The 27,343-nt window shown below is 39.2% G+C and overlaps 1 protein-coding gene across 1 annotated transcript; it reads right to left on the reverse strand.

Annotated features, from left to right (window-relative positions):
• Window positions 1–878: 878 nt before the first annotated feature.
• Window positions 879–22,583, reverse strand: LOC117394970 (ectonucleoside triphosphate diphosphohydrolase 3-like). The gene is made up of 11 exons (XM_059012775.1): window positions 22,449–22,583; window positions 12,219–12,301; window positions 10,243–10,372; window positions 9,409–9,526; window positions 8,523–8,682; window positions 7,458–7,617; window positions 7,045–7,272; window positions 6,178–6,450; window positions 5,613–5,723; window positions 2,742–2,879; window positions 879–1,929 (listed from the first exon to the last, which is right to left on the reverse strand). Exons 3-11 carry the CDS (start codon window positions 10,360–10,362, stop codon window positions 1,741–1,743), a joined length of 1,497 nt encoding a protein of 498 aa, XP_058868758.1. The 5' UTR covers window positions 10,363–10,372; window positions 12,219–12,301; window positions 22,449–22,583; the 3' UTR covers window positions 879–1,740.
• Between the last annotated feature and the right edge of the window lie 4,760 nt (window positions 22,584–27,343).

A 27,343-nucleotide genomic window follows, 5' to 3' on the forward strand; every position in this document is an offset into this window, starting at 1 on the left:
GACGCATTGATTGGACTAATGTATCCGCAGGCGACCTAAGACTCACCGTTTCAACGGTGTCAGTAGTGCTCAACAGAAAATAATGCATACAGAAAAATATTGTATACTGGCCATGGGCTTTGGTTTTGCCCAGCGCCGTAACTAAGCATTTAGCTACCGGGGCATGCAAATATATATATATATATATATATATATATATATATATATATATATATATATATAGCATGGACCTCCGGAATGAAGCAACCGGAGGTGGATGGAAAGACTCAATTTTGCAGCTACCGGGGCATGCAAGACTCCATATCGTAGATACCGGGGCATGCAATTATATATATATATATATATATATATATATATATATATATATATATATATATATATATAATTGCATGCCCCGGTATATATATATATATATATATATATATATATATATATATATATATATATATATATATATATAAATATAAATTGCATGGACCTCCGGAATTAAGCAAGTGTAGTAAAACATAATGGCAGTAGAGGACAGGCAAGTATGTTAAGTGACAAAAACAAAACATGGTTGACCATGCAAAGAAAATGGTAGTATAAACATGGACAAAGAATGGCAAATTTAAATTCAGTTACAACTTCATTGGTTTTCTTTTTTTATTGAAAAATGTATTTAACATAGGGCAAGCATATGTAAAACAAAAATACTAATATCAGTATGTGTATTTCTAGACCACAGTAGGATATGTACTAATTATTGTTTTCTTTTAATTTAACAAACTCTTTGAGCTAATATATATATATATATATATATATATATATATATATATATATATATATATATATATATATATATATATATAATCAAATAATTAAATATATTTGTGTACCTTAAACTGTCCTAAAATAAATGGTTGCCTTCATAACAGATTTAGAAAATTCAGTTAAACCTGCCTATCTCTGATAGGCCATGCAAGGAGCAAGTAACCATGCTGCACAGCAAAGGGCTTGCAAATATCAAGCATGACTATAGTCCATGCCCAGAACTATGGGATTATTTACACATTTCCAATTTAGGAAAAACAAAATCAGTGAAACATAACACATCATTTAGAACACTAACGTTGTAGTTGTGTATACTTGTTTAATAGCCCATTTCAGTGCATACCATCTGTAATGGGCAGAAAAGTGATGCCCTCGAGTTTCAAGGGGGTTCACAAGACCATTAGGTATTTTTTGGCTTCTGCTAAAAACATCACTTATAGTTGTCTGGTTTTATCTGTATACAATTCTAGATAAAAAAAAATAAAACTAAATGTAACGGCTTTGTAAGAAAGAAAAATCCCAACAGAGTAATGATACTGAAAGAAACCAATCTTCATGCTTTGGTGTCATCAGTCATACCTAGAAGTTGTTAACTTCTAATAAAATGAATCAATAAAAAACAATAAAAAAACAATAAAACATCAGCTCATGTAACAAATAATAATTACATTAATAAAATATCCTTTAATATTACACTTCTTCAAATGCAACAGTTTCTTTGGTTAAGCTACCGAATGGTAGGCACCAAGCAGCCAATATCCAGCTCCTCCGGTGGACTGGGAAGCTGAGCTTGTATCCAAAGGCCTCGGATGGAACCATCTTCAATTTTAAGAGGCTTTACATCCTTCCTTCCAGCACGGCAGCCTCCTTCCTCAAATGTCTGTTTGAAAAACCCTGTGTTACGTCGTGAAGTCAGACCTGTGACAATTAACATGACCGCACAACTGATATGACCAGAAACATGAGGCTGAGAATGGCCAGCATGGTGAACATGAAGAGGAGGCCCGCAAAGACAGAGCTGGTCATGGGCAGTTTGACAAGATCAGCCTCAGCCGGGATCATGTTAGTGAGATTCAGCATGTAGCCAAGGGACCAAGATATGCTGCTGTTGTCAACCTGCAAGGAACAACAAAACAAGGCATTTTCAGAGAACTTGACACATCCCGTGCACACCGGTGACGACACACCGAGGATGCAGATTTTAGGGTGCATAAAGGTTGTGGTCAGGGGTTGGGATTATCGTATAGCATGTCATTTTGACCATGCTTAGTTTTAACAAAAGTCTTTACCCCCGCACAAAAAAAAGTTGTTCTGCACCTTTAAAACACTGGGAAAGAATCAATAAGTTACCAAAAAATAAAATATAACATATAACATTTAAATCTGCAATAACCTGTTCATGACTGGAGAATTTCACTCTTGGGAAGAGTGAGACCCCTAGCAGCAGAAACTGGCAACTGCTCGACGCGATGGTGATAGTAAGGGTAGGACAATCAATTCCATGGTTCAATCGTGCTGTCCCATGATTCAATGCGCGTATCACTACAGGCACTATTATTGGAGGGCAAAGCCTTGGACAGACAGCAAAAGAAACTGACTTTCCTACAATTTCTAATTTTCTAAGATTATTTATTACCAAAATTGCATAGGAAAGTATTGCAAGCCAGAACGAGAAGATCTCGTAAATCCTTGCTGCCTTAATTAATTAGACAGAACAAACAACAAGTGGTGTCTGCTTTCTTAATCGGCAGCATAGTAGTAAGATTGCGACGGCAACGCCCAGGTGAGTTTACCTGAAATTTATATAGCATACGAGGAAGTGATCTAATGAGAGAGCAATGACTCCATAAGCCCTCCTCCAAATTTCAGCCTAGGCTTCTAAGATATATACTGTAGTTGAAATGAATGGTAGAGTATGAGAAGCTCACCTCTCTTTGGAAACTGATCTGCATCCAGGACTGCGCATTAAATTTGTACCCGTTCACAAGCAGGCTGTAGATGTAGTTTGCTGAGAAACAGTAAGATTTCAGGTAGATTCTTTTCACAGACGAATGCATTTCTTGAAGCTGAGAAAAATAATTTAAAAAAATGAAATGGTTATTAACTGTAGCTTTTTTTTACCCTGGATTGATTAAAAAAAAAAAACAGTTGATTAAAAACAAGTGTGGACATTGTGATAAACTACAACTGCTGCAATACAGTATAATAAAAGTTGGTTTTGCAAGTGACAGCACAGTTTCAAGATGTATATCATTGCTTTATTTTAAGAACATCTGGCTTATAAACAATGTAGCTCCTATATTGTAATGGAATGGCTAACTATGGAAGTCCCCACAAGCCATTTTATGTATTTATTTATTATAACTTAATCTCTGCATATTATAACTCCAAAGCCCCTTTCACACACAAATGCCGCTACTGAGCTGTCTCAGAGACGTTAAAAAAATTATTTAAAATACCCATTCACACAGCACAAAATTGCGCAATCTATGTGGTATAATACCATCATAACCCTTTCACACAGCCAAAGGGATCATGTGAGTACAGCTTTCAAACCTGTCAGTCAACAGATAGTTTTCATGGCAACACCATCCCTTCTATTTGTGAATTCACCTCCTCATCAGCCTGTAAAGGTAATAATTCCTTAACTTGTTCCAGAATTATTACAATTACTGCCTCATTCATGATCAGTCATTGTATTGGAAAAAAATTAAAGCGTGTAACACCAATGACAAAAATACCCAACACGTCCGGTATACAGTCATGTGGGATGTTGACTTTCAATCCATGCCCACTATAGCGCTTCAGTGCTGGCATAGCCTTTCACACAGGAGTTAAGACGGTTCTCTTTTAATTAGAAGATGACCAACAACAATACTTTTGAGATATGCCTACTACAGGGTCAGGTATTTACAGAGTTACCGATATGCTCCTCCGGGGAGTGATGTCCTCGGTCCCGCCTACCGAAGGAATAAGTAGTCACTCCGTGGAGATCACTTTCTCTTTTGCTTCTCACACTCCGGTAGGTAAGGCTGGTATAAGTAACCTCTCCAGGTGTGTGATTGATTCTTTGTAATATAGCTCTCACTTTGAGTATTCTGTTAGTTCCCCTGCAATTTATTGCTGGAAGTCAGCTTGCCACTTCCCTGGAATCGGAAACTCAGCTTCTGAGGAATGAGCTTGAAACGCTGCGCAACTGTGCTCCGTATTAAAAAAAAAACAAAGAATCTTTCTTTCAACAGCCTACATCGCTTGGCGACTGTAGTCTGCTTTTTCTAACATACAGCACCTGCTGTCTGTGTTTTTTCCTCTGCTTTTTGCAGCTAAAAAAAAATATATATATATAATAAAGGGAGAAAAGAGAGACGTATTCCTCCACCGGGACCCGGCTCTGCCACAGCCGCTGCTGAGTCGATGCCGCTGGGCTGACGTGGCCCGCCCACTCCGTGTGTGCGGCCTAAAAAAAAGAAAAACAGCTTCTGCTGTGTGTGAGCGTGTGTGTCTGTCTGTTCTTTCACTGCCTTGCAGTTTAAAAAAAAAAAAAAAAAAAGCAACATGTACTTCCTCCACTGGGTTTGATTCAGCCCACTGTAGAGTAGACTCCACGCATACATTGACCCACCCACCTCGGTGCGTTGGGTCTCAAAAAAAAATAATCTCTCTCTTTTTCTTTCTTTCTCTGTACACTGCCTGAAGGCTGTGCTCCACTCCGCTGAAAGCCACGCACTGCCTCGGAGCCTCAGTACCTTGGCGCTTGGGCACTCCGCACTTTGGTGCCCTCGGTACCTCAGGACCTTGGTGCATCTGTGCTTAGGCACCCTTAGTGCTCAGACGCTCCATGCATCGGTGCTTTGTCCTGGCACATCGAGACGTCGCACCCCTGTGTGCATTTCTGGGTTGTATGTTGCGTGTGGTGTGTGTTCGGTGAGTGGAGAATGAGTGTGAAGAAGGAGAAACTAAAAAGTAAATAACAATTGCTATCGCGTGCTGGTAGGACCAGCACGATACTTGTTTATTTATATAGACTCACCGTGTTTGTTTGTGTGTCTGTCCGTGCACCGTTTGTTAAGTGTTAGTCCGTTTTGTTTGTCTATTCATTTTGGCGTAAAGTGCAGTGTCCTGTGTTTTGTTAAAACCTTTTTATTTATAATAAACCGGCGCAAGCAAGCGTCTTCATCATTTAATTTCATCTGTCCTGTGTGTTATTCATTTCCTGGATCTGACGGCACCACTCAGCCAGCCGTGTGACATCCACCCTTGCACGTCCTGCGTAGGGATGCTTCCCCCACAGGACAAACACCTCTTATGTGTCAGGTGCCTGGGAATGCAGCACACCTCCTCCACCCTAAGAGATGAGACTTTCTGCTCAATCTAAGCAGCATCCCAGCCTTAAACCCTGCGCAGGAGGCTTGCTTCCTCAGCCTGCTCAGCTGAGTCCTCTGCAGCACTGGGAGCCCATCCTCCCATCCTATACAGACTACTGCAGACCAAATATGGTAAACTTATCATTGGCTCAAAGGAAAGTAATTATGCAGTACTAAATAATATTGTATGTAAGATTATTCATTATAGTAATGTTGTTCATAGTAATATAACACTATTATTCTGAAACACAGCACCTGATTTTTTTCTCTTTATGACTCATTTGTTAATGCAGTGTTGTGTTCTCTTATGACTGGAAGTTTGATTAAATAGCATTGTAATGCAGGAACATAATGTGGGTCTTTTTTGACTGAACAATCCCTATAGTAAACATTAAATAACATGAAGGTTTTAAAAGGTTTATAACAAGTACTCACTTTAGGCCATTCCAGGGAACAGAAGGACCATGTGCTTGAGTTGAAGTTGTCAAGCTGGAATGATCCCATTAAGTTTAAAGCCGCAGTGGTATAATAGAACCCAGAATAGGCCTGCAATTGGGGGGAACAAAATATATTAAATAAAATTTGGACAGCTTTTTACTCTAAATCGTCAACAGCATTTTATTTATTTTTTTGCTGAAAAGATAAAAAACACAAATTACAAATCTAAAAGTAATAAGGAACATCCAGAGACTATTTAAAAATGGTCAAAATAGTGCATACGAATGGCATGAAAATCTGTGACAGTGACTAAGCAAACAACGCCTTACTTTTAAAATGGTACCTAAGATATAATGAATATCTATACAATATCTTTATTAATTTTAACTCAGGCTTTCTTTAAGGACCGTTTGATAATCCATTTTAGAAACATTTGTGAATGGTATCATGAATACCAAATGTAATCAATAAAAACACATTTTAGAAAATGTCTTTAATGTGTAATGGGAATATGTATTGCTGATTGATAGGCTTAACTGTACTGTCTGGGTGGCAGGCTTACCACAAACTTTCCAGTGATGTCTGGTTGATAGACCCCATCAAACGAGCAGTTTGGTTCCCCTGGACAGGCAGTGAAGTTGAATATGGAGAGAACTTCTTTCCTGCAGAGAGCTGGATCTCCGGTTCCCAGGATGGTGAGACGCTGATTGGGGTTGTAATCAGCAGGCCTCTGTGCCGCAGTGCACTGGCTTCCAAATATATACTTGGCATTCACTGTGGTGTTGTAATATTGAGGGTAACATGGGTTTTCTGTGTAGGATTTGCCAGAAGACCTCTGCGGGAAAGAAAGTATAGTAATCTATAAAGTAGCCGTTATTTATAACTTTTATAAATAGAGGTGCTTCTGCTGGAATGTCATGTGGCATTCAGGAAGAATGTAATGTGACATGACAGCATTTATTTCCGCAGTTGTCGCCTGTAACTACACATGAAGCAAAGTCGTTTGCACACAGTTATACAAATATCATGGATAAAGAGAATAATTCCAACACAATACAATAGCACCTGTATGAGCTGTTATTTTTAGACTACAGTAGTCTAACCTCTTCGGCCAGCGAGCATGATGATTCAGATGAGGATAGCCATCAGTTAGTTTTTAGCAGCAGTCAGTGGATAAACCCACCCACAATTCTCTGTGATTGGTTGCAAATATGAACGTTGACTGTTCAGTAATTCTCCAGATTTGCACAGTGCTGTACAGCCGATTTTTAATGCTACTGGTCGTTCAACCTTATATAGTCACGTGTTGTACTGTAATAAGTTAGATATGGTAGAAACACTGCAGCCTGCATGAAAATACAATGTTCTGTAATTTTTGTTACCAGTGTAATGATACTCAATCTCTGCATTGAGATGCCACAGAACATACCTGGACGAGTGCTGCAAGTAGTCGCTTCTCTGCTTCATCTCTGCCATAGCACTGAAAGCTGTGAGTGTACACTTGATACTCGTATCCGTACATCACCACTGCTATGGTACTGTTTGGCTTGCTGTCCTGTTCGGGAGAGAAGGCTATCTGTGTGGATGCTCCACCTAGGTCTAGAGAGCCCGTGGTCTCTGCCCTGTGAGGTCGAACCCAAGAATTCCAGAGATTTTTCTGTAGAACAGGAAGATGAATCACTTACAAGAGGTACCTTCATGGATCTACCTTGTACTGCTTCCTTGGTACTGCACCAACTCTATTTCCAGAAGCTGTTGTTTAGAAAAGGGCAGCCAGGGGGTGGGATTCTGTCTTAACAAAGCCACAGTAAGAAGCTGGAGCAGTGTATATTTTCAACATACCTCCACGAAATTGCCCATTAGGTAGTTGGCAGTAATCCATCCATAAATTCCCTCTTCCTGGCCAGTAATTATTGAAACCCCTTTAAAATCAAAGGGCCAGGACTGGAGGTATTGCTGCATAGTCGAGAGGATCGAAGAGGCTGCAGTTTCATTTTTAGACCTGGTCATTTGGAAAAGAAACTTAGCAAAATGTTGGACACTGGTGCATTCTAGAATCTATCAGGAAAATTACATTGTGTTCAGAGGCCAGATGACCACAACGGATGGCTTGTGTCACAAGTGAAGTGAGTCTGAGGCACTCAAGTTTAGCCCTCAGTCGATGGTTGTCCATATTATTATTATTATTATTATTATTATTATTATTATTATTATTATTTATTTATTTATTTATTTCTTAGCAGACGCCCTTATCCAGGGCGACTTACAATTGTTACAGGTTATCACATTATTTTTACATACAATTACCCATTTATGTAGTTGGGTTTTTTACTGGAGCAATCTAGGTGAAGTACCTTGCTCAAGGGTATAGCAGCAGTGTCCCCCACCTGGGATTGAACCAACGACCCTCCGGTCAAGAGTCCAGAGCCCTAACCACTACTCCACACTGCTGCCCATATATTAAACTCATAGCACAATTCCGCACGTTAAGGTTCACTTAGGGCAATTATTGCTAATATTTTCTGGTGCAGCTCACATTGCACTGTGTTTGGCTGTTGCTGGCGCTCATGCCAAAAAATAGAAAAGTTTACCAAGATATCTTTACTACAATACAACACTGTTATTACTGTTTTGTAAACAAAATAGGTAACTTCATGTATTGTATCCGATATGGAATCTTAGTGCACAGTCTTGAGTTTACAGATGAATAACATTTAAGGCATATAAGACTGAATTAAAATCCACAACTGCCATTGTTTTTATATGAATTCAACTACAACTCAGTGCTGGAATGAAGTTTGTTTTAAAACGTGTTGCCAGTTAAAATATAAGTCAGATAAAAAAAATTAAAAAAAACATACAGTGTTTAAGGCCTTGATAGGTACTTCAAATTAAAAAGTAGTTTACCTTAGCAATCTCATCCCAGCTGTTGCTCCTAGATAGGTGGGTGTTCCATTATACTGGACAGTTGGGATAATGCTCTTAGTTTTGTTCATGCAGTCATTAAATGAATTCCATGTCTTCTCATCCTGTTTAGTATCAAGGCCAAAGCTTGAGATTCCAGGACCTAGAATGTGGTAAGTGTACATGTTTATATTTCAAAGTATATTTGTAGGATTTGAACACAAATAAAATCACTTGGGCACTCAGCAGAGATGGTAGAGTAAATGTATTAACACTCCTTAAGGCCCCAGTGAGTGCAAGTGGCCGTTCTGGCTACTGTACCAAAGTTCAGTGCCATGTGAAAAAATAAAATCTCTCCACAATGTCTGTTTAGTCAAGTGACTTAATTAACTACACTGCATAACAACACAGATAAAAAACCAAATACTGGAAATTCACAAAACACAGCCTTGGTAAATGCGTTTGCGTCTGTTTTACACTAGTATTGTATTGATGCAACGATTCATAAAGTATTACGACATCGGTAAGTGCATTATAGTCCTATGGATTTATTGACATCTAATGAATTATGAATATGACTTTAGGAGCTTAAGGTTTGGTATATACAAACAAACTCCTTCTAAATAGACCACTCATGTCAACAGAAACATAGAAGAGATTTACTATGACAATGAATTGTTTACAGGGATAGAAAAAATAAACTCCCACATGGCAGCAATGATATTCATCTTACAGTATAGTGAAACTAGGCAAGGTACTTACTATATTGTTTACTTGTTAAGCCTATAAAGTGCATGTTATTACAAACCCTGCTCTTGTTAAATATTCATGAAAATGAAATATGTGTCCTAAGAACTGCTTAATAATTAATACCATGTACGTATCTTACCTTGAACATCACACCTCAGGGTCTGATTCACCACTCCTGTGTTGTTTTCCTTTTCCGCTGGCCATTGGTAAACATACACTGTAGTCCGTGAGGAGCCAGCATCAAGGACGATCCCATACTAGAAAAGAGCAAATTCATTGATTCCATGTTAAAGCTGCAGTGTACCAACAGTCATGATGATTTTTACACTTAAATACTGCAGTAAAAATACACAGTATTTAGTATGTAGTAATATCTAAGTAATATCTATGTAGTTTGAAAACCAGTTACAGCATAGGCTGGGGAGCCTTTTAAATAAGGCTGCAACAACAGGCCTTCTTAGGAAGTAGTAAAAATAATAATAATTCAAATGTACATGCATTTACATGCAGTATGCAAGCAAGCACTGACATTTAATTAAACAAAATAGATCAAATATATGTTATAGGGACATATTGTAGTGAGAATCAAGCATGACCCATTATCTTTTATACGCACACAGTATTTAGTAATATCTTAGTTGTTTGCACACCTAGTAGTCTAGTTGATATCGATGTTTGTTCATCATAGGCCGGGGAGCCCTTTAAATATGACTTCATAGGAGGTTCAGAGTAGTAACAATAATAATAATAATTCATATCTACAGAGCACATTTCATGCAAATGTGTTTTTTATTAAGTGTTGACATTTAATAAAAAAAAAAGATAAAAGAGAGATTATAGGGGGATACTGTAGAGGCCTGTTAGTTCAAAGCAAGAATATACAGAAACAGACAGATGGTAATGGGAGATTAATAAGTGAGAAGTGATTTTAGAAGTGAAAAAGCCCCACCTCTCTGACATTTTGATGCCTTACCTTCAAGCCTGGCGACACATAGCTTTTCTTATGGATCTGAATAACAGCCACTGTAACGATGACAGCCAGGCTGGCCAACAGAAAGAAGAAAGCAATGGCAGCTGCTAGTTTTGATACCATTTTCTCCAACCTGTGTCAATAAAACAGAACAGCATTGTGTTTATAGGCAGGCAGGAAATTAAAAACAGATTGCCCTGCGGCAGATGTTTATAAGGATCTTATGCAGTGTTTCTCAATGGGGGCGTTCTGAAGCCAAAGGGGGGCGTTTACATCCAAGAGGGCGGGAGCGTTTTAGCTGAAAAAGGGAGGGTTGTGTTTTCTTATTTAAAATTAAGGAAACGTTTATTTCAAAATGATGATTTACTACTTAAAATACAATGTTTCAGTGATGTACTCACTGACTTGTGCACTATAAGATTGTGTAAACATCAAGTCAGAAACGTTTGTTGCTGCGCAGCAACGTCACGGCCATTTGTGCTATCCGGTTTGTCATGCAAATGTAATATGGTCCAATCAGAACAAAGCAGCCGTTCCATTTATGCCTGTTGCCATGTTAAGTTACACATCTGAATTTCACAGGTTATTATTATTGTTATCTAGTGATGTGCATTTGAGGAGATTTTTGGAATCGGTTCCGAACCAGGTATTTCAATTCTGGTTCCGAAATTATTTGGAAAAACATGTGTGAGCAGAAGTTCCGACAATATTGTGCAATCTATGAAATCGCCCTGTATAATTAAAGTTAACAAAATAATCAGTAATCTCCCATTTGCACTGTAACAGTTTTACTACTACAGCGAAAGCCATTGTGTGCTTGTATATGAACCATGTTAATTGCAAATTTAACCACACGGTATGTACAAACAGATCAATGTATGTTAGGATCCCAAGCCGAAATACGACCCCATCGGCTTGGGGTTAAAAATGACTTTTTTAGATAGCTGAAATCGTGTAGTGTTCGGCATGTGGTTGTCTTGCGGATGATCCCCTCGAGGTGCAGAAGATTAACTTAAACCAAAGCGTTTTCATCACTTCATGTAAAAGTGAGACTAAATTATTCTCCAGGCAAATACATAAATAAAAAAAAATTAAAACCCCTGTGTAACGGCGGGGGGGGGGGGTTGATCTGTGCTGACTATCTGGCGCATGCGTGGTACTGCAAGAAGGGGACAGCAGCCTCGTAGATCCGCCTGTCAGTCATGGCAGTGACACAGAGAGGTGGGGAAGAGGGTGTGTTGGCTTTTCCTCTCTCTGAGTGGCTGAGAGGCGGGCCTTGGGGGATTGCTTGGCCCATAAGTACTGTGCTTGGTTATGCATTCGCGTAGCCGTGATTGGGAATACACAGAGACGCTGACTGAGAATGCCAGTGTAAACATAGACCAGGAAAGAATGCCAGTGGTTGGAGCGAGCGACCAAAACAGGCAAGCGTGGCTGAGGAAGATAGCCCGCCTTAAACAAGTAAACAAAGAATTTAAATAAATAATTACGTACCCATGGGGACGTGTGTAGGTCTACAGGGAACTCTGGCCACCCCAGTGTATAGGGAATAGCTGAGCGTAGGTCGGAGACCCGAGCTGACCGTCTTAGCGGCAGTGGGGGCACTGCGTAAGCAGCACCTTTATTTTGTAGTTTTATTTTCCCTTTTTCTTTCGCCTTTGGTTTTCATTATTATTTTTGAGCACCTGTGAGTGCGCCTGCAATTACCTGTATTGGTATTACTGTGGACCTGATTACCGTTGACAGACAACAGCGCCCTCTGCGGGCTAAAAATAAAATAATAAAACTGGGCATCTGTGCAGTGTTTCAAATAAAACCTTCTGTCTCCCGTGTGTGTAGGTGAATTGCTCACCACCCTTCCACACCGTTATTGCTGTAATAAATATTTTGCAGACCTTTTTTGTGAACGTATCAATTATAGTTATCAAATATATTTTTGACAGAAATTAATATTTTAATAAAAACATAATAATACTCACTGCAACCGGATCCCTGATATTTGTATCCAGTTCGTCGGTTCCAAAGCAGGAACTGGGTACCCGATTTCAAAGGAACCAGTTCGCTTATCCACAGCATGGCGCAAGCAAAGAAGATATGTTAGCAATATTCCATAATAGTACAAATTTTATGCATGTATCTACATGCTGATTATACCAGTGACTGGGGTTTAATTATTTTGTTTTATGAATTATTTATCTGTAATTTTTGGAACTAGTGGAATTAAATGTAATTAATAATTGATGTTAATTAAACGGCATTGTTAATCGGCAATAATTCTTAATTATTATTATTTTTTTCTGTGGCAGTGGGGCGATGACTAAGCTCAGCTGATCCTTAGGGGGAGTTGTTACGAAAAAGGTTGAGAAAAACTGTTCTAATGTAAACCTACCTGGGCCTTTGACTGTTATTAAAGGTATATTTCAATAACAAAATGGTATTGAGTGATTTGGCAAGAATTCCAGAGTTTCTTCACCAGAACAACATTTCTTTCATCTAAATGAAATACAAGAAATGACGAGATCTAGAAACTGAAAATTTGAATTGTATATCTCCTAAGATTTAATTTGTATCCCCTTTCTAAACTCCATGAATTCATCCATAACTGTAAAACAGTCAATGGTAAAATAGTACTTATTATTATTTGTTTATTTAGCAGATGCCTTTATCCAAGGCGACTTACAGAGACTAGGGTGTGTGAGCTATGCATCAGCAGTAGAGTCACTTACAACTACGTCTCACCCGAAAGACGGAGCACAAGGAGGTTAAGTGACTTGCTCAGGGTCACACAATGAGTCACAGTGGTTAAAGAATATACCGGATGCGGATTTCTCAGTGCCTTCAATTGAATGTATTTTTTAGGTATTTTTTTTGGTATTACTATAATTGCATGAACTTTCTAAAATGTGTTTCCCAACAAAAAGTTCAATACATTTTCCTTTAAAATGCACAGTGTCCTTTCTTTGCCTGTACAGCAAAAGTAGTACAGAATATTCTACCCATCCCTGTTGTTGCAAGTGCTTTCACATTTCCAGAGTAATAAAGGATAGGTGCTTCTTTCTGATACTTTGACCATCTATTTTGTCTTTTGTAGTGTGACCCTAGTTGAGCCCCTGCATTTCACAGTGAGGTGATCATCCCATTGAAAACATGGTGATGTTACCCTCAAGTTGATCGCCTTGTTTATAACACAAATATAATGCATAGAGTATGTCAGCAGTAAATGTACACCTTAATTTAGAATGACAAATAGAATAATTACACTCACAGTGCATAGACTAATTCTATGCCAGAAGAAGACACGCTTTTGTCATAAAGATTGAGATTTACAGGGAGTATGGCCATCTCAAATTACCTGGGAAATTCAGCCCCAATACTTCAAAAGTTAAAATATATTAAGGTGTATCAATCACAATATATAGCAACTCTGGTAAAGTAAAGCAGTTTATTGAATACAGAATAGTTAGATTAATAACAAAGTGATTCAGTTATGCAGTTCATAGTTACAGAATGGGATTTGATTTGATGTAGAAACTTGGTGTATTTCGGGGGGTTGGAGCTGGGGCTCCTCCCTTGTGTCATCCCGTAAAAATACCTGTCAGTCACTCTTTAATTACCGGTCAGTCACCCTATTTAAACCATAGCCAGCTTCCTAATTCTTGTATTGCTTTTCAGTTTGTGGTTACCACGTAGACTTGCAAACCCAATCTTTTTTTTTTTTTTTTATAAATTTAGTCGTTGCCAATTATTTTTTTATTATTTTCTCCCAATTTAGAATGGTGCTACCACCCGTGCGCTGACTCGGGAGGGCGAAGACGAACACACGCTGTCCCCCGAAGCGTGTGCTGTCAGCCGACCGCTTTTTTTAACACTGCAGTGATGCAGTGACCATGCAGTCACCCAAGAGCTACCGCATAGGAGGACAACACAGCTCTCGGGCAGCTTACAGACAAGCCTGCAGGCGCCCGGCCAGACTACAGGGGTCGCTGGCGCGTGGTGAGCTGAGGACACCCTGGCCGACCTAACCCTCCCTCCCCCTGGGTGACGCTCGGCCAATTGTGCACCGCCCCCTTGGAGCTCCCGTCCATGGTCGGCTGTGGATTAGCCTGGACTCAAACCGGCGACGTCCAGACTATAGAGCGCATCCTGCACTCCACACGGAGTGCCTATACCGGATGCGCCACTCGGGAGCCCCTCAGACCTAATCTGAAAACAAAAAAAAATGTTTTCAGTCTGTTTAAAATCACTACGAACCCAAGGCAACTTTCGTTTTCACCTGACTCGGATGATGATTTTTTCTCTCCTTCTGGCTGTCTTCCTTCAAAATCCACCGAAAAAACTTTCAAAGAAATCCACCCATCCTGCTTCTCCTCCATCTGACAATGCTGCTGAGGATTTCCATCAAACTTCCGCCAATCCTGCTGCTTCAACCTCTGTTTATCCAGCTGTGCCCGCTGCCATTCCTCTTCCCTGCTCTAAATGCATCAAACCTCAGGATGATTCTCCAGAGCAACCTTTTTACAAGGATATCCCATCGACAAACTCGTGAAAGCTCTTTTCAAAAAATGATTGCCAATTGAAGCAGGGAGCAATAGGGCTGCTTTATTTGTTTCATATTGCAATTCCATACCTGTTTTTTCCCCTCAAAAGTCACTGCAGAGATCCAAACTTGTCAGTTCTTGCTCTGCCTCTGCTGCTGTGCAAGCTTCACTCACCTCTGATTCAGCGACTACAACCTCTCAATTTTCAATTTCAGCTGATCCTTCCTCCGATTCACATTATTAGATTTTTAATGATATCAAGCAACTCATTAATCCTCTTTCCACCTCAATTTCTACAATATCTGATCACCTGGGTGAGCTAGACACTCGCTTGGAACCAGCAGCCATTACTCCCTCATCAGTGGCAACAGCAACAGCGCTCGTCTCTCCCGCTGCTTCAGCCACGGCCACACCTACTCTCGAGTTGTCAGTTCTTAACCTTAAGATCAAGAACCTCCTCTGCTTCAGGTGTTCATCACCACTCTCTCTCTCCTCAACTGAGTCGTAATATTATTGATGGTAAAGACATGATTTGGTCTCTTTTTTTTATAAATTTAGTCGTTGCCAATTATTTTTTTATTATTTTCTCCCCAATTTGAAATGCCCAACTATTTTTAGGCTCAGCTCACTGCTAACACCCCTGCACTGACTCGGGAGGGGCGAAGATGAACACACGCTGTCCTCTGAAGCGTGTGCCGTCAGCCGCCCGCTTCTTTACATTCTGCAGACTCACCGTGCAGCCGCCTCAGAGCTACAGCATCGGAGGACAATGCAGCTCTGGGCAGCTTACAGGAAAGCCCACAGGCGCCCTGCCAGACTACAGGGGTCGCTGGTGCGTGGTGAGCCGAGGACACCCTGGCCGACCTAGGCCTCCCTCCCCCAGACGACGCTCGGCCAATTGAGTGCCGCCCCCTGGGAGCTCCCGTCCACGGTCGGCTGTGGAATAGCCTGGATTCGAACTCGCGACATCCAGGCTATAGAGCGCATCCTGCACTCTAGCGCGTGCTTTTACTGGATGCGCCACTCGGGAGCCCCCTGGTCTCTATTTTTATTGCAACCTCAGAATTTCTGTACCACAGGGTAGTTGACTGTGGAGATCTGTCTGTTACTCTAAAATCTCGGGATCCTCGCCTGTGAAAAAAAAGTACTCTTGGAGAATTCGTGCTTGCATTTTCTGTTTTTTGTCCTTTGTGAAGTTTATGCTCACCAATGTCAAGAACTGGACTGAACTGGATGTTTATTTAACATTGTCAATCTCTTGGTCAGATATGGCGGTACCATTTTTTATGAATATCATAAAGCTTTTTCAGCCAAAGCAGCTTCTCGGTTAGCATTGGATAATACACTGATTGACTGGCCTCAACACGATCCTGATCTCTTTAACAGATTCTTGAGTGGTCTCCGTGCTAACGCTTGTGGAGTTTGTGCTTCCACCGCCCATTCTATATCTCTGTGTGCAAAAGCAGCCTCTTCTTCAGCCTCCTCATCAGCCTCAAATTATTCTTCCCCTGCTCTCGACAGCATTCTTTTTTTTAGGAATCGCGCGTCTGCAGTTTCTCCTATTCATTCTTCAGCTCTGCCTGATTATTAAACAAGCAAAGATTCTCAAGGAAGACCCATCAAATATTCTGGTGACAGACAGCTGTGCATTAATTTCAATTCCTCATTCTGCATTTCCAAAGGATGCCATTTTTTTTAGTTTAGTTTCTGTGGCGATGCTCATTCACGTTCCACCTGCTCGCATTCATCTAAATGACATTCATCATTACTAATCGTCTCAACCCCCATCAGCATCTTGGCTTTATCAGATGCTCTTCAATATCACCCCAATCATTTATGTTAATTATCTAATTTCTGGCCTTACTAATAGTTTTTCTACTGGTTTCAAATGGTATTTGTTGGAAGAGGCATGTAGGGAGAATAAATCAACAAATGCTTTATCTGCATAAAAGAAATACTGTTAATACAATCATATAAACATTGGATATAAGAAAGCAAAGACGCGCAGGTCACAGCATGAACCAATGTGTATGCTTGTATCACAATACAGATGTCATGTGGAGTCAATTCAATGAAGTGACTGACGATTCAAACAAAAACATTACATTACATACTATGAATATATTAGCATTTCCACCCCCATTTCTTCCAATCAGTATGGATCCACTCTACTATCGCACACCTTCAACACATCTCCTGGTAAGGGGGGGAACTCGCCTAAATCTATAACATTCTATAGTGAATCACATTTAGCATTTTATCTTATCCTAATACCCAATTTCTATTGCTATTTGAATTTGTTTCAAACTTGTTCTTTGTTTGCGGTGATCTCTTTTCACACTGTACTCAATTTTCCACTCCTCCACACATCTTGATTAGACAACTGCTTACTTTGGCTCTCTGCCCAGACGCCAAGATACGAGAGACTGCAAATGTCTTGCTTAGCTAGTTACATGTGCTTTAAGCTGTATCAAAATATAAAAATATAAAGACTCATACAAATATGAAAACTTTAACATAGAAGTAAAGAAACTTATTATCAAATACATAATTAATAATTTGTGCAGGATGTCATCTCCTGCAGGCAATTTTACTTTGCCACTAAATTAACTTTTGGATGCCGCAGCAGCCCTAAGATCTTTGATTGACTCTCCAAAGCCTCTGCTGGATTCTACTTAATATTAATCACATCCCCTTTCTGCTGCACTCATTGAATGACTTTCTCCTTATATCTCCTCCATCAGAAGCACTCTTAGAAATCAGGTCTCTCTTCTTAGCAGTCGGCGTCCCCCTCTCAGAGGAGAAAACTTTGGTCCAGTTCACTCTCTTGAGTTCCTAGGAATAACTTTGGATACTATCCAATTTGAAGCCCGACTGCCTCCCGATAAACTGGAATGCATTCGCGCTCTCACTCAAACCTTTGAGAGCAACCATTACATTTCTAAACTGAACCTTCTTTCGCTCCTGGGACATTTTAATTTTGCAATTCACATCATTCCTTAAGGTAGGGCATTTCTTGCTCTCTCTACAACAGCTAAAAACCTCAACTCTCACATTAATATTACAGCTGAAGCCCGTAAAGACATTACAATGTGGTCCTCTCTCCTACAGCATCGAACAGCCTTTCTCTGTTTTATGATTACTTCATTTCTGCCCTCCACAACCGCGCACTCCATACGGATACTTCTTCTATCGGCTTTGGTGGAATTTTGTCTAATCAATGGTTCTCAGATGTCTGGCCTTCAGAAATCAATTTTCATCTTAAATCCACAGCCTTACTTGAAGTATTCCCTATTGATGAACGCAGCCTATCTATGGGGCCCATGTTGGCAGAAAAAATCTATCTTAATATTTTGTGATACAATCTACTGTTCATATTATTAATAAAGGCTGTTCCTCTTCCCCTGTAAGTATGCAACTTCTTCGGCGACTAGTCTGGATTTCAGTTATCAATAATTTTATTGTGAAAGCCCAACACCTTCCATGTATCAATAATAACACTGCTGATGCTCTTTCTAGTTTACAGATCACTCAATTCAGATGTCCGGTTCCCTCAGCTCAACCTTTCCCTCTACCCATTCTTCTATTCAGTGAACTGGTTTTCAACTAAATTCATACATTTGCAATCTTCTGTCTTCAGCTCAAGAGTATAAGGTGATGCCCTTGCTCCTTCTAACGGCTCCTCTTATTCAACTGGCTGGTCCACTTTCCCAACCTTCTGCAAGCAACATCACATCTCGTCTTCTCCCTTCAACCAGGATTTCATTCTTTATTTTCTCGTTCATGCAAAAGACAAGCTGCATCTCTCCCTGGGAACTATCAAATCTTATCTAGCTGGAATTTAATATCATTATCACCTATCGTGCACTTCCTGTCCTCCTCTCCCATCTACGCCTGCTAATCGCATTTCTAAAGCTAGTCTTCCTCCCCAATTGTATTCTCCCATTAATTCCACATAGGTGCAGCAACATCAGCAGCCAAAGTTAAAATCAACCAGTCCTTAATTTAAAAAATGGCGTGTTGGTCTTCCTCTGCAGTAGAATCTTACATTCGCTCTTCTCTCCTTGATATTATTTCCGCTCAACAAAGTTTTGCTAGCATGCCCGGAGTGGGGGCCATCTCTCCGCCAGGACCACCAGAGGTTTAGTCTCACAATAGGGGGGGGGGGGGGTTGTCCTCTTTGCCGAGTGGTTAGATTAGTTTTAATAAAATAATAATAAAATGAAACACTAACTATCATTTCTAACTAACATTTTTCTCTCTTCTTTGCATTGGTGGCACAGTTGCGGGGAGTTCTTTGCGCCCTTTGAGAGGAAGGTTCCCGGTGGTCAGATGGGACCCCCAGCCAAAAACTTTAACTACATTTCGTTTTCCATTCTCCTGCTTAAATCTATTCATTTGCACCAATGCCAGTCTCCACCTTTCGGAGAGCTAAGCTTGCTCCCAACTTTCGAGCTAGTCATTAACGCAACTTATCAAAGGTGGCCTCGGAGAGTCAGCCGAGTCCTCTCCCAATTAACAGCAATGTGGAGTAGTGGTTAGGGCTCTGGACTCTTGACCGGAGGGTTGTGGGTTCAATCCCAGGTGGGGGACTGCTGCTGTACCCTTGAGCAAGGTACTTTACCTAGATTGCTCCAGTAAAAACCCAACTGTATAAATGGGTAATTGTATATAAAAATAATGTGATATCGTATAACAATTGTAAGTCGCCCTGGATAAGGGCGTCTGCTAAGAAATAAAAAATAATAATAATAATAATTAGATGTTTGATTAAGCCAGGGAGACCTCAGTTCATCCTCTATCCTTCTTTAGTTTCCCCTGGGGGAAGTTTCTCACTTTCTGGCCTTGGAGGTCCAGTTCGGACTCACCTCAATGAGGACGGTTCTCTGTGTAGTCAAGGGGAAACCCCTATTCTATTGCTAACGTTACAAGCACTTAATCTTTATTCTAGTAGTCCCTTAATGCAGGCCTGGCTCCTGCCTCGTGAAGTTTGGATAAAAATTGTGAAACCGCATGAAATTAGCATGATGGTGCCGTTATCAAGCAATATATCCATTATGTATTTTATCTACATCTTAGTGATGAGCTAGTTTTAATTGTTATGATTATTAGCTTACAACATCAGAGCACTTTGTCAACATTTAAATGGGTTAACGTGTTAGGACAAGTTAAAGGAAGCCAAGATTCCCAGAGTCTTTGACTAGGGTCTGGGTTTAGGTTTGAAATAGGGGCAATGGTGTGGTATGGATAGTTTGCCTCAACTGTATGACATTCCTACAGCTATGAAGGTCCAAAATATGGAACACATAGACAACACATGCAAATGTGGTACAAAACATAAAGATGATAAGAAACACTATAATGTTTCTTAAAATAAGGAACAGGTGGCAACATTTTGCCTCTACAAATTATTCAGCTGAGAGGGGAAAACTAATATAAAGGCCAAAACCTCTCCCCTTCAAGGTGTTATTTATTTATTTTAAAGATGTGTCTAAAAGTGCAATATATTACAAATAAAGATGATTTTAGGAGTAGCTTTGTTTTTCAGCCATTCTGGACAAATATCAAACACCTCAAAATGAAAACAATAATATTTTTTGGCTGTTTCAATTTTCTTTTAAAATTTTGTTTAAATTTGTTTTTGAAAAATAAAATATTGGGAATGATCGCAAATTTTTGCCTTTTGAATAGTGTGACGAAGTGCCCGCCCCTGTGTGTATTTTGTGTATTATGTGTTGTATGTTGCATGCGTGTGTTAATGTTGGTGTATAGTCATTGGTACACGGGATATAAATGGGTGTGTGCAGCACGAGTATTTAAATTGTATAATTATATTTAGGCACTGGATTGCACTTCACGTGCATTTGAAGTATAGTATGTGAGCACGGGGTTGCACAGAATTAATTCACGTGCTGGGATTCAAGTGAATAATTAATTAGTAATTGAATCCCAGCACAACAGTATATATAGATGCACATTTCTTTCACTCGGGGTTGTGTGTTCGGTGAGTGGAGAACGGGATTGGAGACGGAGGTAATTGTAAGCGTAAAATAAGAAAAATAGAAGCTCACTGTGTTTGTCTGTGTAGTACGTTTTGTTTGTCTGTTTATTTTGCCTCAAGTGCCGTGTCCTGTTTTTGTGTTTAAAACCTTTTATTTTCTGTTCTGTTTATTTATTAAATGCTGAGCGAAAGCATTCACTCAGCTCCACCAACCTCTCGTTTTGTTTATTTATTTCCTGGCTCTGGTCTGACGCCACCCACTCCGGACGTCTTTGTGACAATAGTCATCAGAAAGTTTTGTTTAGAAAAAGAAAACGTCCTTAATGCCCATCAATCTCAAATCTGACGTTGATTGGCTTAGCGTCACACAGCAACACACTCACAATACAGCCTTAGATGATGACATTAATGTGAAAAAAAAAGCTCAACTAATTGCCATATTATAAATTATTTTTCCTTTCACAATGAAAAATCTGCTTGGCAATCAAACTGAATTATACAATGTAGGAACCAAACCTCTGGGGTAATAACTTTTACAAACCTACAATTTCCTGCATTCTGGGATGTTCCTTTTGTTATCAAACTGGGTAACAACTGTAAAAATCTAATTTGAACCTATAATTATAACTCAGATGCCACTAGCTGCTGTAGGACTGAAGATACACCCATCAGACAAAGATATAGTTAAAAATACTGGTACATTAAACTGTAGTTACAATGTTGTTACACTTTCGTTTTATTATGTAAAACATGTACTTTTAACAAAACTTCATTGGGAAAAATCACAGAGTTGTTGCGTTAAGTGATATGAGTAATTAGAGTAAATTATAACTGAAGAAAAACTATGTGAAGTACACCAAGAATTTACGGTACATCCAGTTATATTGTCTAATTTGTATTATTTCACATCTGAGTAAATCAAGTCCACACCCGGCAGTCCCAACCAAGTCATATATCTAGTTAGTGATGCTGGCACACCGTGCTGGATAGCTATTCAGAAATTCTAGGTTCAGGTACAGGCTTAATGAATGCATCTAGCTAAAGCCATTCATAAATATTAGCTAACGCCAGTTAGGCTGGGCCAAATGATCTCAATAATGTCTGAGCTTTATTAATTATGAATACAGATCATGTGTCAATAGTTATAAAAAAAAAATGAAACAGCCTCTTACATACATAGCTCCTACTTGAAATCAGCCAGTTAATAAACATTCTTATTTCCACAGTAATTTGCAAATCTGTCTTGTAGCGTATGAATATAAACCATTTTTTAATGATTGGTGGTGACATTACATTTGTTATTCAGTAAAACTATATTTTCAATAAAATATAGGTATTATTGTAATAAAATATGCATAATACGTTTAGATAACGCTGTCAGCTAACAATTCTGTAAAAATTGTACACTGCAAATATTACTTTCATTCTAGTAAACATCCCCTTTTTATTTTTGTGATATTCTCAGACATTCAATTATGTCACATTTACTGCATGTTTTAGTTAATATGGTGATTATTTTCCTGTAATCAAATGATTACTGTCTTTTAATTATTCTAGACTATATTTAACCCTTTACAGAGTATATTTTTTAGCAACAGCAATGACTATGAGCTATTTAATTCAAGCTGTTCTTGAATAAAATAACCAAAATCACAAAAGGGTCCATTTACCTTCTATGTACTGCAAGCTCCTGAGCTTCTTGTTTTTGCTGTGGCGTTTACAACAAGTAAAGCAATAGTTCCCTGTTCAGAGTAAAGGTGAGGTATTAAGGGATTTCCCGGTGCAGATCTCTCCTGCTCAGATGATGCTGGTATGTAGAGATGATCCCTTCCTCGAGTTAAGAACTCTATATGTATCAGAGCTCCTCCCATATCCATTGTGCTACCCAAAGGAATCAGTCCAGGGTTATGATTGGTGAATAAAGGGTGATGATGATGCATGCTCTAATCCATAATTACCTATTTTAACTTCTAGTCTCAGAGTGTGTTTGCTCTAATAGGGTTATCTCGTGTTCATCGGCAGAGACCAAGCCTATCTGCATTTTGCTTTCTGTGGGTCTCATGTTAATATGAGGTTATGCAAATAATGAAAGTAATGCATTTATTCATTTCAGAATGTAAAGAGTGCTCTCTTGAAATGATCATATTTGGTTCTTCTACAGGAGGTTAAGAAAGTGTTTTGCTTGCTTGCCTTGCTTTGCTGGATGACTTTTTCCCTTCTTAATTTAACTTGTGTCTTCAGCCAGGGGCCAAGCATGTACCTAGCTGCAGAACATGTCACTCAACAGGGGGAGCAGTTGATTGGTTAATGGCAGGAAAGAAGGTTCTGAAGGGGTGGGGTCAATTTCACTCACCAGGTGAAATGACCAAGGAAGTGCAATCCAAAAACAAGATTACAGACAGATTTTTTTTAGCCTGTTTATATATATATATATATATATATATATATATATATATATATATATATATATATATACCAGATATTCTGATTTAAAATGAAAATATGTGCATATATACTGTAGTGAGTGCTACTATAAGACTGGTAAGATTTTCGTAATTATTTTCTTAGCAGCAACCACTTGAAAGCATAAGGACCTGGTTGAATCAAGGTTCTGGAAATTCCTATTGGGGAACATTTTCTACAGCTCATTCTCCCTGAGGTCAGCTGTGTGACACTGGTTCCAACAGGATACAGTACATCTAATGCTGAGGTAAGGTCTTTCTATGCAACATGTCCTTAACCTCTAACCAGGTCCTTAAGTACTAAATGGTTAAATTATCCCTATTAAAACTACAGTGGAATGGTTTTCCATGACCGGAGTTGGCTTCCTCTTTTCTAGACAAAGGGCCTAGCATCTGGATAGTTAATAAACAGGATATCTGAGAATCTAGTGAGAAGGCAAATTCTCTGAAAGGAATAAAAGCATTTTAATATAATTAATATAAAACAAGCTAGAAACAACAAAGTAGCAGCTATGAGCAGATACTGAATAATTCCTTGCTGTTTTATATTGTTAAAATTGTTTCATTCCTTTCTGAAAATTTGCCCATAATCTATGTTTGGCAGGATAAAGTATATTTCTAGTGTGTTTCTTTCACCAGCATGTGGTGCCAACCCAGGAAATGGTAGTGTACTTTTCTATGTATAATGTATTTAATGAAATTATTCTTCTATATCAGCTTTGTGGACTAGAAGCCTAGTAAGGACGTGTCAGGAAGGTGAGTGTTGTGTGGAAAAATAACAATAAATTCCAAAACTGGTCGGCTTTATTTGATATAATTGCCGATGGGTTGCAGTCCCAGCAATCAAAACAACAACAGGGGTGAGTGCTCCAGGGGTGAGCTCCAGGGTTGAGGGCTCCAGGGGTGAGGGCTCCATGGGTGATGGCTCCAGGGGTGAGGGCTCCAGGGGCGAGTGCTCCAGGGGTGAGGGCTCCAGGGGTGAGAGCTCCAGGGGTGAGGGCTGGCTCAGCGGCTTCAGCTTACGAATGAATCCTCCTCTGCTACAATGACTGACACAAAAACAAAACAGCAGCGCTCTGGCTGAATTAGCATTCAACGTAAGAGGCTGTACTCACGTAGCTGAGTCCCCTTTGTACTGCCAAACTTCTCTCTGAGATCAGAGCGGCGCCATGCTCTCTCCAATCGCCGCACTCCACCCAGCTGATCGCAATAGAGTTGTTTAGCAGTCATACAGCTGCAGACTTTTCCCAAGATGGCCGACTTCCAGTTCCTTCCTACCATTGAGTCAACCCATCCCTGAGAAGGTGTACCACCAACCTTACCTAGCGGCCTTACTGGTTGGGAGGTAGATTTGCAGCTCAGATTCCTTCTCTCCCATTCACAGGACGATTTAACAAATAGCTGTTTTTATTTTCAAGACGGTGTGTATACATGAATTGTGGCTGTTAGAACACAGTGATGGGCTCTGAGAGAACGGGGAATTAGAGGCAACAGGTTTTATCAGATCATTAGGTTCAATGTAGAGGGAATATGTGATTTGTTTTATAGGATAAAATATTGTATTTTCAATTGAATGATAATGATTTGTGTGTGAACAATGATGTTGTGTACATTATATAAGCAATATAGAACACTGGGATGTACATTATAGTGTGATATTGATTTGTTAGGTGGAGTGATTTGTTTCTACTGCAGCAGGTGAGCAGGTTGCTGACAGTAGTTCCGGGGCTATGCTCAATTTGCTGTACGTGATTGCCATTTCATATATCCTGTCATCCAATCAGAGAGCAGGATTTCTCTCCATTGTGATTGAATTTACAGTAGAATGTTTCAAGCCACTTCAGATAGACACTGGAAGTTGGAAGGTTCATCATCCTGATTAACTTGTCCTGCCTTTTGCTTGCTATCAGTTATTTAGTGATTTACAGAACTGTTTTGTGGAACATCTCCAAACTGGCCTTTTGTAAAATGCAGCTCTGGATGTTCAATATGATTTGAGAAAGCATCTTTGAGAAACATCAAATGGTCACATAAGAGCTGTTGTTCTTATGGGAGCTTAGTTCATTACTGCTTCCTCTGTTCCTGCACTGTGGAACTTTTCTTCTTTCATGAATCTCAAACTTTATTCATAAAAATAGCCCTATGTAGCAGGGCAGTAGTAAGCCCTGCTTATTGATATATGTTTGTTCGTTTTATTTTAAGAACGGTGTTTCCCCCTTCGCCCCTGTGTTAGTTTGTATTTGTTTTATGATTTATTTATTGCGTTATAGGACGGCGAGGCGCCGTGTGTTATTATTTCTGTATTGTTTTATTTGTATTTATGTATTGTCGGCGTAGCCGTGTTTTTGTTTTATATTTTGTTTAGCGTGGATGGGTAGTCCCATCCACAGTTTAAAAAAACTTGTGCAGAAGGTGAACCATCTCCCGAATTAATTACGGGATTAATTTTGTTGCTAATTGGGAGATGGTTCACCTTAATAAAAGCCTGCAGCTCTCGGCACTCGGGGTGGGGTGTTCGAGAGGAGGAACGAGAGTGCGAGCGAGAGGAAACGAAAAGAAAGAAAAAAAAAGACAACAGATCAGTGAAGGCTGTTGCCCAGCCTGACCGTGCATTTTGTGTTCGAGATTTGTTTTATTTAAACCTTTTATTTTGCTCTGCGAGCACAGTGTTTTTGTTTGAATATTTTATTTATTTTTGCTACCTTTAAATAAAACGGCAAAACCGCCTTTTTGTTTTAAACTGCAGTGATTGTAGTTCCTGCTTCTGCCGTGACGTAACCACCCAGCCACCCTGTCACACCCTATTTTAAAGGGAATGTTTCTAGAAGTAAATTAAGTTCCACCATGAACATAGGGTTACCATATGGCTCCAGATTAACCGGACGCTTTGAGACAGACCGGTTTTTCAAAATTCCTATTAAACTGAAAGTAATTCACATATAAATGAGCTCCACCTTTGCTGAGATTAATCCTGCTGTGGTGGAATTGCTTGGGTGCAGCAAACAAGTCACACTGATCAGCTGCTTCTGATCAGATCTTAATGAACGAATAGCTAATCTATCGATAGAGCAACAAGATGCTTTGATTGTATTTGCAGAATAATATGGGCTATTGAATTTTAACAAACAGAAAAAAATAGCGACTGGCTGCAATTCACTCTTAGTATAATACAATTATTTAACGCGCATGCAGGTATTTAAGCACCATTATTAATTGTAGCTAAGGATGGTTCATTTACACATTCATTTATTTCAATTTAGGGGCAAGTTTGAAATCCCGTTCTGTCTCACAGCGTCTGGTTAATCTGGAGCCACATGGTAACCCTAATGAACAATACTTGAACTGCTCATTCCCGAAAATGATGTGTTGCTAGTTTAAAATCATTACAATTATTTTATTTATCTCTGTAAATGGTCTTTTTCCAGTTTATAATCTGGAAAGGGGAGATTCTCTTTCCAGAACAAAACACATACTGATTCATCTACTGTACCTGTGGAATTAACATAGAGATGAGTGATGTCGACTCTTTTCCTGAAGATCGCACAATTATGTTATTTTTATTTATTTTTTAAATTATTGACTGAAGTTGATTTTTATAATGTTTTATAATGGTTACATTACAATAAAACCTGATCTTCAAATGTGAATGCTTCAGATTTTAAACCATTAAATTGTGCTGCCAGCTCAGCAGTAACACTCCATTAACCTTCTTTATACTCTGATTTCTAAGCTTTTACTGAAATCTGTGACACAATGTTGTCAGTGTGTGCAAGGCATTATTGTTTTAAAGAAACCACAGAAGAAAAATGCTTTTAGTAACGGCTTACATGCTGTGCTGTGGCAAGCCAAGATCAATTCATTACAAGTAAGTGAAATAATGGCTCCATTCCGAGTGATTAGATTTATTTTTTTATATATCCGTTTCATTCTGTAACTAAGAACGTAGACAAATTCGCTATCAAAACCCATAATTCAGATTTAATTATCTTGTGATAAAACAATATAATTGAAAAGTAAAGCACAAATCAAAATGTGTATTTATCTAGAAAGGTATCCTTAACCCTCCTTTACTCCCATTTTAGTATTGGCCTGACAGCCAATCA

Source organism: Acipenser ruthenus, chromosome 3 (genome assembly GCF_902713425.1).
Source record: "Acipenser ruthenus chromosome 3, fAciRut3.2 maternal haplotype, whole genome shotgun sequence".
Lineage (NCBI taxonomy): Eukaryota > Metazoa > Chordata > Actinopteri > Acipenseriformes > Acipenseridae > Acipenser > Acipenser ruthenus.